This window comes from Oryx dammah, unplaced genomic scaffold (genome assembly GCF_014754425.2).
Source record: "Oryx dammah isolate SB20612 unplaced genomic scaffold, SCBI_Odam_1.1 HiC_scaffold_8, whole genome shotgun sequence".
In the NCBI taxonomy this organism is placed as follows: Eukaryota; Metazoa; Chordata; class Mammalia; order Artiodactyla; family Bovidae; genus Oryx; species Oryx dammah.
Genome location: NW_024070192.1, coordinates 5,197,950 through 5,212,723, shown reverse-complemented (window position 1 = coordinate 5,212,723; position 14,774 = coordinate 5,197,950). Strand labels below are relative to the sequence as shown.

Below are 14,774 nucleotides of genomic sequence, written 5' to 3'. Positions count from 1 at the left end.
CGCCGGCCGCGGGGGCGCCTCCTGAGGCGGGTGGTCCCTGTGGGGGGCGCCCGCTTCCCCGCCGGGCCGGGGCGCGGGCGCGGGGCTGACCTGCGGGTCCCGCGGCGGCCGGGGCGCGGCCGAGCCGGCCCGGCGGAGGCGGGCGCAGTACTGGTCGGTGGCCCTCACGGCGTCCACCAGCCCCGCGGCGCAGCGGCGCATCTGGCCGATGGTGTCGGCCGCCTCGATCAGGTCGCGGTACCGCTCGCCCACCATCTGCCGCAGCTCCTCCTTCTTGTGCTCGATCTCGGCGCGCACCTGGCGCTCGAGCCCGCGGATCTCCTCCGCGCCGTGGGTCTCGAAGAGCGCCGCGGGGTCGCGGAGGTCCAGCCTCTTCAGAGCTGGAGAGGCGGTCGCGGCCGCCATGATGGACGCGTCGGCGCCCCAGCAGGGCACTTCCGCCCGGGCTTGCCGCCCCGCGGCCATCTTGGTTGAGGGCGGAAGCGTTTCCGCCCGGTGGGTGGGGGCGGGGCCGGGGCCGGGCTTGTTCGGGGCGGCCGAGGGGCGGAGCCAGTGATGGGCGGCACTGTTTTTAAACTGGTTTTTTTTCAGTGGTTGGGCGGCGCTTTTTAAAAACAGAGCCTGTGTGACTGTTGGGTCGCTGAGCCCGCAGGTGTGTTGGGGCGCAGCCTTACTCGGGTCTGAAGCCTCTCCTAGCGCTGGTGCAGCGCTTCCCCTCAAGCGCCGGCGGTCTGATTGTAACCCCTCCTCGGGATGCTCGGGTTCCCTCGCCAGGCCCCTCGCGGCGGCGCCGGATCGCGGTCTTTCCCCTACGAGGGTTCAATGGCACTCTTGGCCCGTCCCCTTCCACTGGGTCGGCCCTCTTCTCCTCCGGGCCCCCGGCCGCCGCCGTGTCCGGGTCGGGCTGGGAGCCGGGTGGGCGCACAGAGCTGACCGCTGGACCCCCATCCCTGGCTCTCAGCCTGCAGCTTTCTGGGGGCGTCCTTGTTGTTCGTTGTTTCCTCTGGGCATCCACCGAATGCGATGTTAGGAAGAGGGACCTGGGAGTCCGTTTTCGTTCATTGGAAAGTAACTTCACAGATGCTTGGGACGTGGTCGGAGCGCAGGGGTGTGCGCGCGCTCGTTTGCTTCTGGTTTTCATTTCTCGGTTATTTCTTTTGGGTTTGGTTTCAAACCAGTGTTGTACCTTCAAAGATGTTTCCCCTGATAGAACCTTACATTGGCACCAGTGCGGCGAGGAGGGTAGTGGGCAGTGAGGAAAAGACTCAAATGCCTGAGAAAACGATGCCTGGGAGGAGGGGTGGGGTGGGGAGGACGCCTAACTGACTCATAATAAAATTTGGAGAGTATGACCTGTTTCTTCTAAGTGTTTCCAAGACCCTTCATTTGCCAAAAAAAAAAAAAAAATTGGAGATTTCATATGCACATTAATGCAGAGGGAATGATACTGATATGTCCAACAGCTGGGTCTTACAGTTAGTCATGGTCAGCCTCATGAATCCCCCAACCCCACATCCTCTCCCTCCCACCATCCCCATGATTTTGAGACAAATCCCAGGCATCAAAAAGTTTCAATCTGTCAATTGAACCATTCATTTACAGTACTCTCCCTGGAGTAGGAAATGGCGACCCACTCCAGGATTCTTGCCTGGAGAATCACATGGACAGGGGCGCCTGGCGGGATACAGTCCATGGAGTTGCAGAGTTGGGACATGACTTAGCAACTGCACAGAGATAGTATTCTAGTTTACCTCACCGTAGCCCTGCCACCTCGGAGAAGGCAATGGCACCCCACTCCAGTACTCTTGCCTGGAAAATCCCATGGGTGGAGGAGCCTGGTGGGCTGCAGTCCATGGGGTCGCTAAGAGTCGGACACGACTGAGCGACTTCACTTTCACTTTTCACTTTCATGCATTGGAGAAGGAAATGGCAACCCACTCCAGCGTTCTTGCCTGGAGACTCCCAGGGACGGGGGAGCCTGGTGGGCTGCCGTCTATGGGATCGCACAGAGTCAGGCACAACTGAAGTGACTCAGCAGCAGCAGCCCTGCAACCTAGGGAATTTGACAGGTGGGTAACCTGGGACCCAGAGAGGCTTTAAACCCAGAATGGATTTACTCGGTGTAACCGTCAAAAGTCCATCCACAACGTGATCCCATGTACACTTCAGCCCTGGAAAGGAGGTAGGAATAATTATTCTATGTCTGACAAAAACCCCAGAGAAGCTTATTTATTCCTGCCACATAATCAGAGACAGAACAAGCACTGAGACCTAGAATTTTGACTTCCTTTTCTACTTTCTCTTGCAACGTCCCACAAACTCAAAGAGCTTCCTGGTGGCAGGTCTGCTCTTTGCTGGCACTGCAACCCCATCTGGTAGGGACACTTGCTGCTGCTTGGCTTCCCATCGCCCGCAGGATCTCTCTTCTGTGTTTGAGAATCACCGCTGTATGGCAACATCTCTCTGTTCCACTCACAGCTGAGCTGGGATTGGCCAATCAGACACAACCCTCCTGGAACTTTAGATGGAGAGCTAGTGATGTCAAGGAGCAGGGAGACTTCATTTTGGCCGTGACAGAGGTGCCCCCTACAAATATCCACTCTCCAGGGGCAGCAGAGACACTGAATCCAGCTGTAACATCCAGCTGCCTGTGACAGCCAGGGGTGACCTCCCCAGTGTCTTGTGTTTCGATTAGATTCTGAAGGTTCACTTTCCTTGGTTCCTGTCTCTTTGCTGAGCAGGGTTCCCCAGCTTCCCCAGGGGTTTTATGGGCAGTCCAATATCTTATTGATATATTTCAAAATCAAAACACTTCCAGTTGCTTGCCCTAGAGACTCCAACTGACCTATACCCTCTGAGTTTCTGGCTCCACGAATGAGAGTTTGGCTGGCATCTTTGGAACAGCAAGTGGGAGGAATGTCAGCAATCAGCTTGGGTGCGGGGGCCTCAGGGTTCGCATGGAGTGGGCGGCCCTGGCGCACACAGTTGTCATTTCAGGTAGAGAAAGGGCAGGCTGACATCGCAGCAGAGTGTGTTTCGAAGGCAGGGCTTTCTGCACGCCTTCTCTCTGCCTCCTCAGCCAAGTTCCCCCGGCTGCCCTGAAGATGCCACTGTTGCTCTTCTGCTTGCAGATCCGAGCGCCCAACAGAGGCTGTCACCAAGCCAGCTTCTTGCTTGGGCGCTGGGGGACTCCAGGGGCTTCGGGAACTGTGTGTTGGACTCTTCACTCTCCACGGCCCCTTTCCCAGCCCCTCTGCGTGGATGTGGCAGTGAGGCTTTCTTCTTCCTCCACCTCCTGCTTCGTGGTTCCAGCAAAACCAGGATGTGGGCACGGAGTTCAGCTCCAGCAACTGGGCAAGGCACTGGGCTGGGAGCCAGGGCTGAGATGTGAAATAATCTTTCTTTTTTTTTTTTCTTCGAGGAAGCACACAAGTAGAAGGTACCTCCTCATTTTATTGCCATCTTTAAAAAAAAAACTTACTGTTTTATACTAGATAGAGCCAATTAATAATATTGTGATAGTTCCAGGTGCATAGCTGAGTGACTCAGCCATACATAGACGCGTATCCATTCTCCCCCAAACTCTCCTCCCATCCAGGCTGCCCCATAACACTGAGCAGAGTTCCCTGTGCTACACAGTAGGTCATCTGTTTTCAATATAGCAGTGTGTACATGTCCATCCCAAATTCCCTAACTATCCCTTCCCCCAGCCTCCTCCCCCAACCATAAGTTCATTCTCTAAGTCTATGAGTCTGTTTCTGTATTCTAAATAAATTTATTTGTATCATTTCATTTTAGATTGCACATATAAGGGACACCCTATGATATGTCACCTTCTCTGTATGACTTTCTTCACTCAGTATTTTGCCATCTTTTCATTTTATTTAGAGATGACTGCATGTGTATATGCAGTATATGTATATCTTGTGGCAACTCTTTTTTTGTTGTTGTTAACTTAAAAATATATTTATTTATTTTTGGTTGCACTGGGTCTTTGGGTCTTTGTTGCTGCACGTGCACGTGGGCTTTCCCTAGTTGGGTCAAGTGGAGGCTGCTCTTTGCGGTGTGTGGTTTCTCATTGCAGCGGCTTCTCTTATTGTGGAGCGTGGGCTGAAAAGCTGTGGTGCACATGCTTTTTTGCTCCATGGCATGTGGAATCTTCCCGGACCTGGGATCAAACCCGTGACCCCTGCATTGGCAGGCATAGTGCGGCAACTCCTGATGACAAAATTTCCTCCTTTCTCCTTAAATCTTTTGGGGTAGGATTTTAAGCATCCAGTGTTTTAAGTTCAAGAGATGACATTTAGATCACCCTGGGCTCCTGAAATCAAACCTAGCATTCTGCCGATTATAAGAGCTGTCATTTCAAGCGCCACTTCAGCACTTTGCACGTATTATATTTAATTCTCACAGTACTTCTGCAGCGTCGCTTGTCTTCCACTCATCTGGTTGTAAAACGGGGTGTCATCAGGAGCGAGGCACCTGTCCGAGATGACACAGGCAGTCGGAGGCTGAGTCAGTCTTCAGATCTCAGTTAGTCTGACTCTGCGGTCCTTGATCTTTGTCACATTACTAGCTTCAAAGAAAATTTCAGAACATCAAAAGCCAGAAGAAGCAGACAATTCTGAAGCAGAATTCAGACGGCACTGGCACCGCCTCCTGCCCTTTGCCCAGCAGTGAGGATCGGCAGGTTCAGGCGGATGCAGGCCCCGGGCTGGAGTGGCGTCCAGTGATGCGGGAGCCAGTGACCCCGGGGCGGCCGTGCCCAGGGGCCCAGTTGTCTGCGTGCTGGAGGGCTGTCTTTGAAAACTGGGAACGTGTTCTGACATTTTCCCTTTCTCTGGGCCTGTCAGCACTCTTATCTCACTCAGAACGTTGAGGGGGCAGGTTTCTCCTCCCTTTGAAATAGAAATACAGCAAGCCAGCCAGCATCATGCCTAAAATAGAAGGGTTTTTAAAAACACGTTTTTGCAGATCCCACATATTCTCCTTCATTTATGCATTGTGTGGTCTCGCATCTGGACCTTGGCTCCCCGATGAAAGGATTCAATAAATATTTGCAAAATGAGTGAATAGCGTCCTACCTATATGTCGCATAGTCACGAAGTCTCTGCCCAAAGACCACGCTGGGAAAGGCAGAAGGGGCTTCTGTCATTGGTCACCTAATAGCTGAAATACTAAAAGCAGTAAGACGGTTCTCACCTGCATCACACCCACTTCAATGCCTCATTTCAGTACCTTTCTTTTTCTTAAGATTTTTTTTGATGTGGACCAAAGTCTTTACTGAATTTGTTATAATATTGTTTCTGTTTTTAAAAAATATTTATTTCTTTAGACCACTCAGGTCTTAGTTGTGGCACGTGGGCTCACTATTTGTGGTGTGTGGGCTTAGCTGCCCAGTGGTATATGGGATCCTAGTTGCCCGACCAGGGATCAAACGCGAGTCCCCTGCATTGCATGGGGCATTCCTAACCAGTGGACCACCAGGAAAGTCCCTGTCTCTGTTTTATGTTTTGTTTTATTGGCTGCCAGGCATGCCTGATCTTAGCTCCCTGACCAGGGATCGAACCCGCACCCCTTAGAATGGAAGGTGAAGTCTTAATCACTGGACCACCAGGGAAGTCCCAATAGCTCTTCTTTTATGACAGGTGGCTGCCTTTTTGGCATGTCCATGTTCAGTCTCAAAGGGGAGCCTGCTGAATCTTAGGTCTGTCTGTCCACAGATGATGCTGGAGGAAGGGCTCTTCTCTTATAGATTTAGGATGGAATGGAGGCTGAGCACAACAGAGAAGAGATGATAAATGGAAGAGACAAAGTAACCAAGGGAAATTAAAATAAGACATTTAACTCTGGCCACCTCATGCGAAGAGTTGACTCATTGGAAAAGATTCTGATGCTGGGAGGGACTGGAGGCAGGAGGAGAAAGGGACGACAGAGGATGAGATGGCTGGGTGGCATCACCAACTCGTTGGACGTGAGTCTGAGTGAACTCTAGGAGTTGGTGATGGACAGGGAGGCCTGGCGTGCTGCGATTCATGGGGTCACAAAGAGTCGGACATGACTGAACGACTGAACTGAACTGAACTGAAGCTAGGAGAAGGACTTCCCAGGTGGCTCAGTGGTAAAGAATTCACCTGCCAGTGCAGGAGATGTGGGTTCCATCCCTGGGTTGAGAAGATCCCCTGGAGGAGGGCATGGCAACCCACTCCAGTATTCTTGCCTGGAGAATCCCATGGACAGAGAAACCTGGTGGGCTACGGTCCATGGGGCAGCAAAAGAGTTGGACACGACTTTGTGACTAAACAATAACAACAAAGCTAGGAGAAATGTAAAAGGAGAAAGCAAGAAGGTAGAAGGAAAAAAGGAGAGGAATCTGACAGCAAGTGAGCAGATAGCAAAGAAAAGAAAGGGAGATTTGTTCTGGTAAAGGATCATTGTATCCATCAAAGGAGTGCCTGGGGTGGGACAGAAGATCCAGTCACAAACCACTGCCTGGGGTGATTGAGACACTGGGTGTTTGCTCTTGGCTGACATGCTAGTAGGGTAAGGATGCCTTCTACAGTCCTCTTAACATCTCTGTGTCAATGTTTATCAGCCTGTGTCAACTGGAGGTGACATTTGTCGTGGGAGGGATGGTTATTTGACTTAACTGTTTGCAGATACCGGAGACCCAGCCTTCAACAAATAGCCAGGCAGGCATCACATTTGATGCAGAGAGCCTGGACGTCTGGACTGCCCACAAACTCAACACCTTCACTAGAAAAGGAGATATCAAAAATCCCACTCCAAACATTAGTTTGGACCCTTAATTAGTGTGTATTTGAGCGCCTGCTATGTTAGCTAGCTCTGTTGATGCAATGGAGGATCGAAGAGATATTTGATGAACAGCCGATGATCCTGTAACAATCTCTCATTTCTCTTTTTTAAACTTTTAATTTTGTTTTGGGTTAAAGCCCATTAACAATGTTGTGACAGTTTCAGGTGGGCAGCGAAGGGACACAGCCATACATATACCTGTGTCCACTCTCCCCCAGACTCCCCTCCCTTCCAGGCTGCCCCATAACACTGAGCAGAGTTCCCTGTGCCATACAGTAGGTCCTTGTTGGTTCTCCATTTTATTTTTTATCTATTTGCTTTTTAAAGTTTATTTAATTGCAGGATAATTACTTTATAGTATTGTGGTGGTTTTCGCTGCATATCAGCCTACATGAAGCGGCCACAGATGTGTGTCCCCCCATCCTGAACCCCCCTCTCCTCCCTCCTCACCCTTATCCATTTTAAGTACAGCAGTGTGTACGTGTCCATCCCAGACTCCCTAACTATCCCTTCCCCACATTCCGCCCCCCTCCTCCCCAACAACCGTAAGTTCGTCCTCTAAGTCCGTCTCACTTGAAGCGTCCTGCACTCTCTTCCCTGCTCCACCGTTCCACCCTGGCCGATGAGCTTTCTCACATGTGTGGAGAAGATGGAAGTAATCAGGAAGGTCCTCAAGTTAAGTCCCCTAAATCCAACTCTGGATCTCACCCCTCCCACCTCTCAAGGAGCTCACTCTCTTCTCTCTCCTCCATAATTTTCTCCTTCTCAGCGGGATGGTTTCCATCATCTCAAAAATATTCCCTAGCGTCTCCCGGCTTATAAAAACGCTCCTTTGTCTTCCAGTCTCCTTCCAGCATGCCCACCTCTCGCCCCGGCACAATGAAACGTTTTGACCTTCGCTAACTGCTGTCTCTACAAGATGCCCCCGGTTCTCTTCTCCAACTCCATCCATTAGGGCTCCTTGTATTACCATTGCATCCACTGAAAGACCACCCTCCCCATCTCGTCAGTTTCAGTTTCAGCAGTCACTTCATTTCTGGACCTTTCAGCAGCCTTCAGCATGGCTGACCCACCCCTTATTGACACAGTTGCCTCTTTTTAAATTGGAGGATAATTGCTTTACAATATTGTGTTAGTGGCTGCCATACGTCAACATGAGTCAGCCATAGTATACATATGTCCCCTCCCTCTTGAACTTCCCTTCCACCTCCCGCCCCATCCCTCTCCTCTAGGTTGTCCCCCAGTACTGGCTTTGAGCTCCCTGCATCATTCAGCAAATTTTGCAGCACTATTTACAATAGCTAGAACATGGAAGCAACCTAGATGTTCGTTGACAGATGAGTAGATAAAGAATTTGTGCATATATACCACAGAATATTACTCAAACATAAAAAGGAATGCATTTGAGCCAGTTCTGTTGAGGTGGGTGAACCTAGAGCCTATCACACACAGTTGCCTTTTGATTCTGTCAAGACAGGCTCTTCCATCACTCGGCACTTCCTCTTATTCGCGTTTGCTGGCTGTTCTTGCTTTGCATGACTTCGTAACATTGGAGGGGCCCAGGCTCAAGCCTTAGCACGGGTCCCTTCTCAGTCTGCAGTGCCTGACTAGGTGACACCATCCTGCCCAGTTCCCTGAAGACTCAGAGGGTCGCCCCAAGGGTTCAGGTGGAGACTATGACGGCAGTGCAAGTGCAGAGAAGGGGAGAGGTGTTTGCAGATATCTCCTGCATTTGTTCCTCCAGCCCAGGGCTCCTGGATTATACATCTAGCCGCCTCCTTAGACTCTTCACTTGGGTGTCTAAGAGGCATCTCAAACCCCAATACGTCCAAAGTAATCATTCTCTTCCTGCCACCCTTCCTATTCTCTTCTCCGAGCCAACCCTATCTCAGAAAGTGGCACCACTGAGCTATTCATGCTAAAACCCCAGGAATAATCCTCCATGCTTCTCTCTGTCCACACCTGATCCATGTTCCAATCCTGTAGACTCTTCCTCCAAAATAGGAGTTGACAAACTTTGGCTATGAAGTCAGAGAGTTAATGGGTTTTGCAGGCCCTGTGGTCTCCGTAAGAACTGTTTAACAAGGCCACCGTAGCAGGAAGTCAGCAGTAGACAGTAGGTAAGTGAATGGGGATGGCTGTGTTCCAAGAACACTTCATTTACAGAAGCAAGCCGGGGGCCAGTTTTGGCCCATAATTTGCTAATCCCTGATGCAGGGTATATCCTTGGCTTTTTCCATTTCCACTGTTACTACCAGAGACCAAGTCATCAGTTTCTCATCTGAGCCACTTAAATTGCTTTCTCTTTTGTTGGTGGGATCTTAGTTCCCAAACCTGGGATTGAACCCACGCCCCCTGCATTGGAAGCGTGAATCTTAACCGTCAGACCACTAGCGAAGTCCTTTGGATTACCTTCGAACTGCCCCTGTTTCTACTCCTGTCCCATTAGTAACTCTCTTCGTTATGAAAGCAGCTGCATCTTTCAGAAGTGTGAACCAGGCCCTGGGTGTCCCCTGCTTCAACCCTCCAGTGGCTTCTCCCCTTTCTGGGGCAAGTTCCGACTCCTAACAAAGACCATCAAGACCCTGCGTGACTGGCTGCATCTCAGCCCACTCTTCCCTCTTGTGCTAGTCCAGCCTCGCTGGTGTCCTTTCTGTTTCATAAAGAAGGCTTGACTCACCCCTTTCTGAGGCTTTCACTCCGCCTGTTTGTTTTATCAGATCTTCACGTGGGGTCACCTCCTCTGAGAAGACTGCCCGGTCACCCCAACTTAAAGTAGGAAGCGTTAGCATTTCTAAAGGACTTTTTATATGTCAGCCACTGTTATAAACTCTTGGAAATGAACTGCCTTATTCAGTTCTCACAGAAAACCCCCTGAGCTAGATCCTGTTCTTATCTCTACTTTATTGAAGGGGAAATTGGGGCCAAGAGAGATTATATAATTTCCCCCAAATGATTGAGGAAGTGGCAGAGCCGAGAAATAAACCAGGCTCTCTGGCTCTGGGGTCCACGACCTTAGCAGCGCTCTTTACTGTCTACGGATCACATTTATCATAACGTTTGTCGCTGTGTTGTGATACATGTTCATTTATTTATGCATCTGTTTGTTGAGTGTCTCCCCTTCAGCTTGGAGCAGAGATCTGATCTGTCTTTTGTCTCATCAAATTCTCCGCTTCTAGACCAGTACACACAGTACTGTGTCTGACACACAGTAGATACTCACTCTGTTGAATGTGTGAAAAATAATTTAACTTTGTAGTAATTTATTGGTATGCTGATGAGTCTATAAACATTCAAAATACACCTTATCTTAGAATTCCTATGAAAGAAAGGAAATGATTAGATTCATTACTCTAATTGCAAAAATGTTGAATTCATTCGTAATCTGCTCAGCCCTCCCCTTACCCCCAGAATATGTGAATTCTTTGGGCTTTTAAATGTTACTTATGAAATGAGAAGAGTCTTGTGGTCATTTTCACCTTCTTATTCCTTTTCTCGTTGCTTCTGGGCTGTGTACTCTAGGACAGCAATCCTAAGGGTCAGGATGAGTTCAAGGAAAGTGGTCCCTTCCAGTGTGGTTGAATGTTATCAACTGAAGGACACATCTGTAAGAGAAGCTTTTTTATTAGAGGGCTTCCCTGGTGGCTCAGCAGTTAAGAATCTGCCTGCAGTGCAGGAGAGGCCGGTTTGCTCCCTGGATCGGGAAGATCCTCTCGAGAAGGAAATGGCAACTCACCCTAGGATTCTTGCCTGGGAAATCCCACGGACAGAGGAGCCCAGTGGGCCATAGTCCACGGGGTCGCAATAGAGTCAGGCGTGACTTAGCAACTGAACAACAACAACGACAACAACAGCAACACGTTATTGCAGTAATCCTGCCCTCACCAGTATTCTTGTGTGGGAAATCCCATGGACGGAGGAGCCTGATAGGCTAGAGTCCATGGGGTCACAAAGAGTCGGACACGACCGAGCAACTTCAGTTTGCCCTCACCTTGCTTAGAGAAGTACGTGGCCTCCCAGGCACCCATAGCTGCCGCCTTAGAATGTTTGACTGTAATGATGAAAGAAGGGATATTTTCCTCTTGGATACAGCATAATTGGAGGAATAACTTGGGAGGAAGCAGTTGTCAAGTCTCCCTTTCCTGGGGATGAACCATTGGCAGGATCCTGTCTTATCCTGGGACTCACACAACCTAAAATCATGTGTCAGTTAATGAGGACTTAGACCACGAAGAGTTCAAAGACTCCGGCGGGGAAATCAGATCGCCGCGCAAACTGCCGTTTCGGGAGGAGGTGTGCTTGGGGGCAGCCTTGTCTCTCCTGGACTGTGGACTTTGTTTGCTTCTGTTGTGTTGTAAGCTCTACCAGGCAAATCAGAAACATAAAACTGCTTGGCCTGAGGCTGGGGGATCAAAGACCCTGAGTTCTTAAGACTTGGGAAAATTTGCTCTTTGAGTGTCTGCAAATAGAGTTTGGGGGAGAATGCCACCTGGCTAAAATGTATTGAATCTTCTTCTGATAGGCTTTTGGTACAGGCGCGGATCATCGAAGAGTGTGCTACTTGACCTTTGAATTTGAAAAGCCGTGTGCACGAGTTTCTGTCTCGCAAAGGAGGCTCACGTAGTTGCATTCTGCGTCGTCTGCCCAAAGCAGAATCTCTGGGTGTTGACCACCGGCATCCTGTGTGAGTGGGTGGAGCTCTAATCCTGCATCCCATTTGCCGCTCCTGAGCTGTCCAGGGGTTATTTTCTGAAAATCTAGTTTATCCTCTTAGAATTTGCTAATTTAAAAAATTATATTTATTTATTTGGCTGTGCCACGTGGGATCTTCCATCTTCATTGCAGCCTGTGGGACCTTTAGTTGCAGTTTTCAAACTCTTGGTTGTGGCATGTGGGATCTAGTTCCCCTGACCAGGGATTGAACCTGGCCCCCTGCATTGGGAGTGTGGAGTCTTAGCCACTGGACCACCAGGGAAGTCCCTATCCTCCTAGAATTTAGAGAGTGCTTTTATCTCTGGAAGGCCCCCAGGGCCCCTCAGTTATGCCCGCCTGCACCTTGGTGAGGTATGAGGTAAGGGTAGGGGTGGGTCCGGGGGTCCAGTAGAGGGTAGCTTAGGTGGTTTGCTCACTTCCCTTGTGGTGCAGTGTGCAGGGGGCATGCGCGGTACCCTGCTTTTGCCCTGGGCTCTTCAAAAGTGGCAGTTGGGTTTTTGGTCTTTTTGTATCTCGTTGTTCATAATTTTGCCCCAACTGCATGCCTGCAGTTATTTTTAGTCTGCTATCATTTCTTTGTATTTTGTTGCCGGAGGAGATGTGTGTCCGGGTGCAAGCCTTACAGCGAAGGGTCCCAGGTCCCAGCCTGTCTCAGGAGAGGAGCAAAGGAATGTAATAGGATTCTGCCTGTGGCGAATACATCGCAGGCACAGCTCCTGGTCCCGCCTCCCCCGTGGCGTCAGCTCTCAGGGGCTCTCATAGCCTCCCCCGTTTCAGCGCTCGGGCTGGTGATTGTCTTCCACATTTGCCTGGACTTCAGGCTCCTTATCCAGCTCTCTCTCCCCGCACCCCATCCCTCTGTGTGCAGCTCCTTCCATTACATTCATTTCAGTTAAACCCCTCTGAGTGTGCCATCTGTTTCTAGCTGGACTGTGTGCCATGCAGATGGTTATAGACCCCAGATTAGCGGCATGACTCCCCCGCCCCGTTAGCACCAGGCCCCAATCCAGCCCCAATATCACCCTGGGGGAAGAACGAACAGCTCAGCAGTTTAGAACACGTCGTGCACCCGAAGTTTCTGCAACACCTGGACAACACGAACCCCTGTTTAGGAAGGGGAGACCTCATATCCCCTGTCTGTTCGGGTGCAGACAAGTTGAGGCTTAGCAGAGGAGGAAAGCCCTCTAGGCAAGAACACTGTGTGGACAGAAATCGTTTAGCACCTTACTGGGCAGTGCACGATCTGCTTACTTTCCTGTGCTGGACTTGCTTTATCTTGCATCATTCGGTCAGTTATGTCAGGGCCAGCTGAGTTCTCCTAATGGCAGGATCAGAAGCCGTGGTTTAATATTAGCCAATCTGGAAAATGTTCGGTGGTTTAATGACCCAGAAGTTTCTGGTCTTTTCTTGCTGCGATGAAAGGTGAGGGGAATTTCATGTTTATTGGACACCCCTCTGTACCTGGTAATGTGATAAATTATTTGTAATGTCTCCTTTCAGCCAGTCTTTATACAACTCTGTCTCGTAGGTAGTATAATCCAAGTTTTGCAGACAGGAAAGCAGGGGTTTGGGAATGTCACAAGCTCCAGGTCACACCTCCCTAAGTGAAAGTGCAGTGATGGGGTTAACAAATTGGGTTCTGGGCGAGGGATGTAAGACTGCTATGCCTCAGTTTCCTCATCTATAGAATGGGGGTAACAGTTGGACCTACTTCATAGAGCTCTTGTGGCAATTGAATACAACGGTGAATATAAAGTGCTTAGAACAGGACTCCAAAAGGGAGTGCACTGTGAGCCCTCCAAAAGTTAGCTAATTTCCTTTTCTGATTTTAACAGTCTAACTCATATTTAAGACTGTTTTAAGCACCTGGAAATTTTTGTAATGTTTGATTTTGAGCGAAAGACATGATGAGATGATGATAGAAAGTCATTTTCTTTGAGCCTGATTTCAAAACTCTTGACATTTCTCTGTCATCAGTCTTGTGCTGGCAAAGCTGACATGTCTTTATGACATTCTTAGAGCATCCCTTTGGTCATCTGCTTTACTGTGACTTTGTATGCTACTTAAACTATTTTACAAAATCTGGAAGAAATCAGATGGGGCCCGTTAAAAAGTCATTGTACTAAATGGGACTTTTTAAAAGATTCTTTTTTTGAAGTGGACCATTTTAAAAGTCTTTCTTGAATTTGTTACAATATTGCTTCTGTTGTTTATGTTCTGGTTTTTTGGCGCCTGAGACATGTGGGGTCTTAGCTCCCTGACCAAGGATCGAACCCACACGCCCTGCACTGGAAGGACAAGTCTCAACCACTGGACCGGCAAGGAAGACCCTGGTTGTCTGTTTTTAAGCCTTGATTTTTTTTTTTCCTTTTGCTATCAGGCAAATAATGGCTAAGACATCTAGAAAACGTCTTGAATGCTTTTCATTGGGCTGGGAGTTCTAAGGCAAATTGTAAAATTCTAAAGTTTCCAGTTCCCCATTTTAGGTAGGTTATGTCAGCTGGAACTCTGGTTCATTTTTCCTGAATCTGTGGGATCTTTTTCAGAAGTAGGCAGGAACAGAGATGAGTCCACATGGCTGGCCTCATGAACAGACCTTGCCCTGCGTTCCTTCACTGAGAGTGTGATTTCTTGTGGAGGAGGTCTCTGAAGCAGTACACTTGCAAAAATAAAGTCACTAAAAAAAAAAAAAGTGTTTGCTTTTTGGTTTCTAGTATATACCATCAATTATAACAGTGAAGATCGAAATAAATTTATCTGACAGAAGCTCACGCAATTACAAAGGCTGGTGCAGCTTGTTTGAAAACATAAGCAGCATTAGCTGTTTCCTCTAAATACTGAGCTCATAGGAATGACATATTAGCAAAAATATATCAAGATACCATGAGAATAGTAACAATTTCTGGCTTCAGCACACACCTATTCTCCACATATTAGAAAGAAGTTCTTGCACTGTTGTGAAAGTTCTAGGACCCACAACAGATTTCCCAGCCTGGGGATGGGTCAAAGGGACCAAGAACCCCCAGGGAATTTGACTTCGGAGGCCAGTGGGATTTGATTATAGAACTTCCACAGGACTGGGGAAACAGACTCTTGAAGGGCACAAACAAAGCCTTGTGCACACCAGGACCCAGGAGAAAGGAGCAGTGACCCCACAGGAGACTGAGCCAGACATGCCTGTGGGTGTCCAGGAGTCTCCGGCGGAGGCGTGGGTCCACAGTGGCCTGCCATGGGTCAGGGACACT

The 14,774-nt window shown here is 49.2% G+C and overlaps 1 protein-coding gene across 1 annotated transcript in view; it reads right to left on the bottom strand.

Annotated features, from left to right (window-relative positions):
• Positions 1-476, bottom strand: part of COG1 (component of oligomeric golgi complex 1) — a 12,626-nt gene extending 12,150 nt beyond the window's left edge. The window contains exon 1 of the mRNA XM_040244332.1: positions 91-476. Coding sequence (XP_040100266.1) covers positions 91-465 — 375 coding nt within the window. The 5' untranslated portion in view covers positions 466-476. The remainder of the gene's footprint in view (positions 1-90) is intronic.
• Between the last annotated feature and the right edge of the window lie 14,298 nt (positions 477-14,774).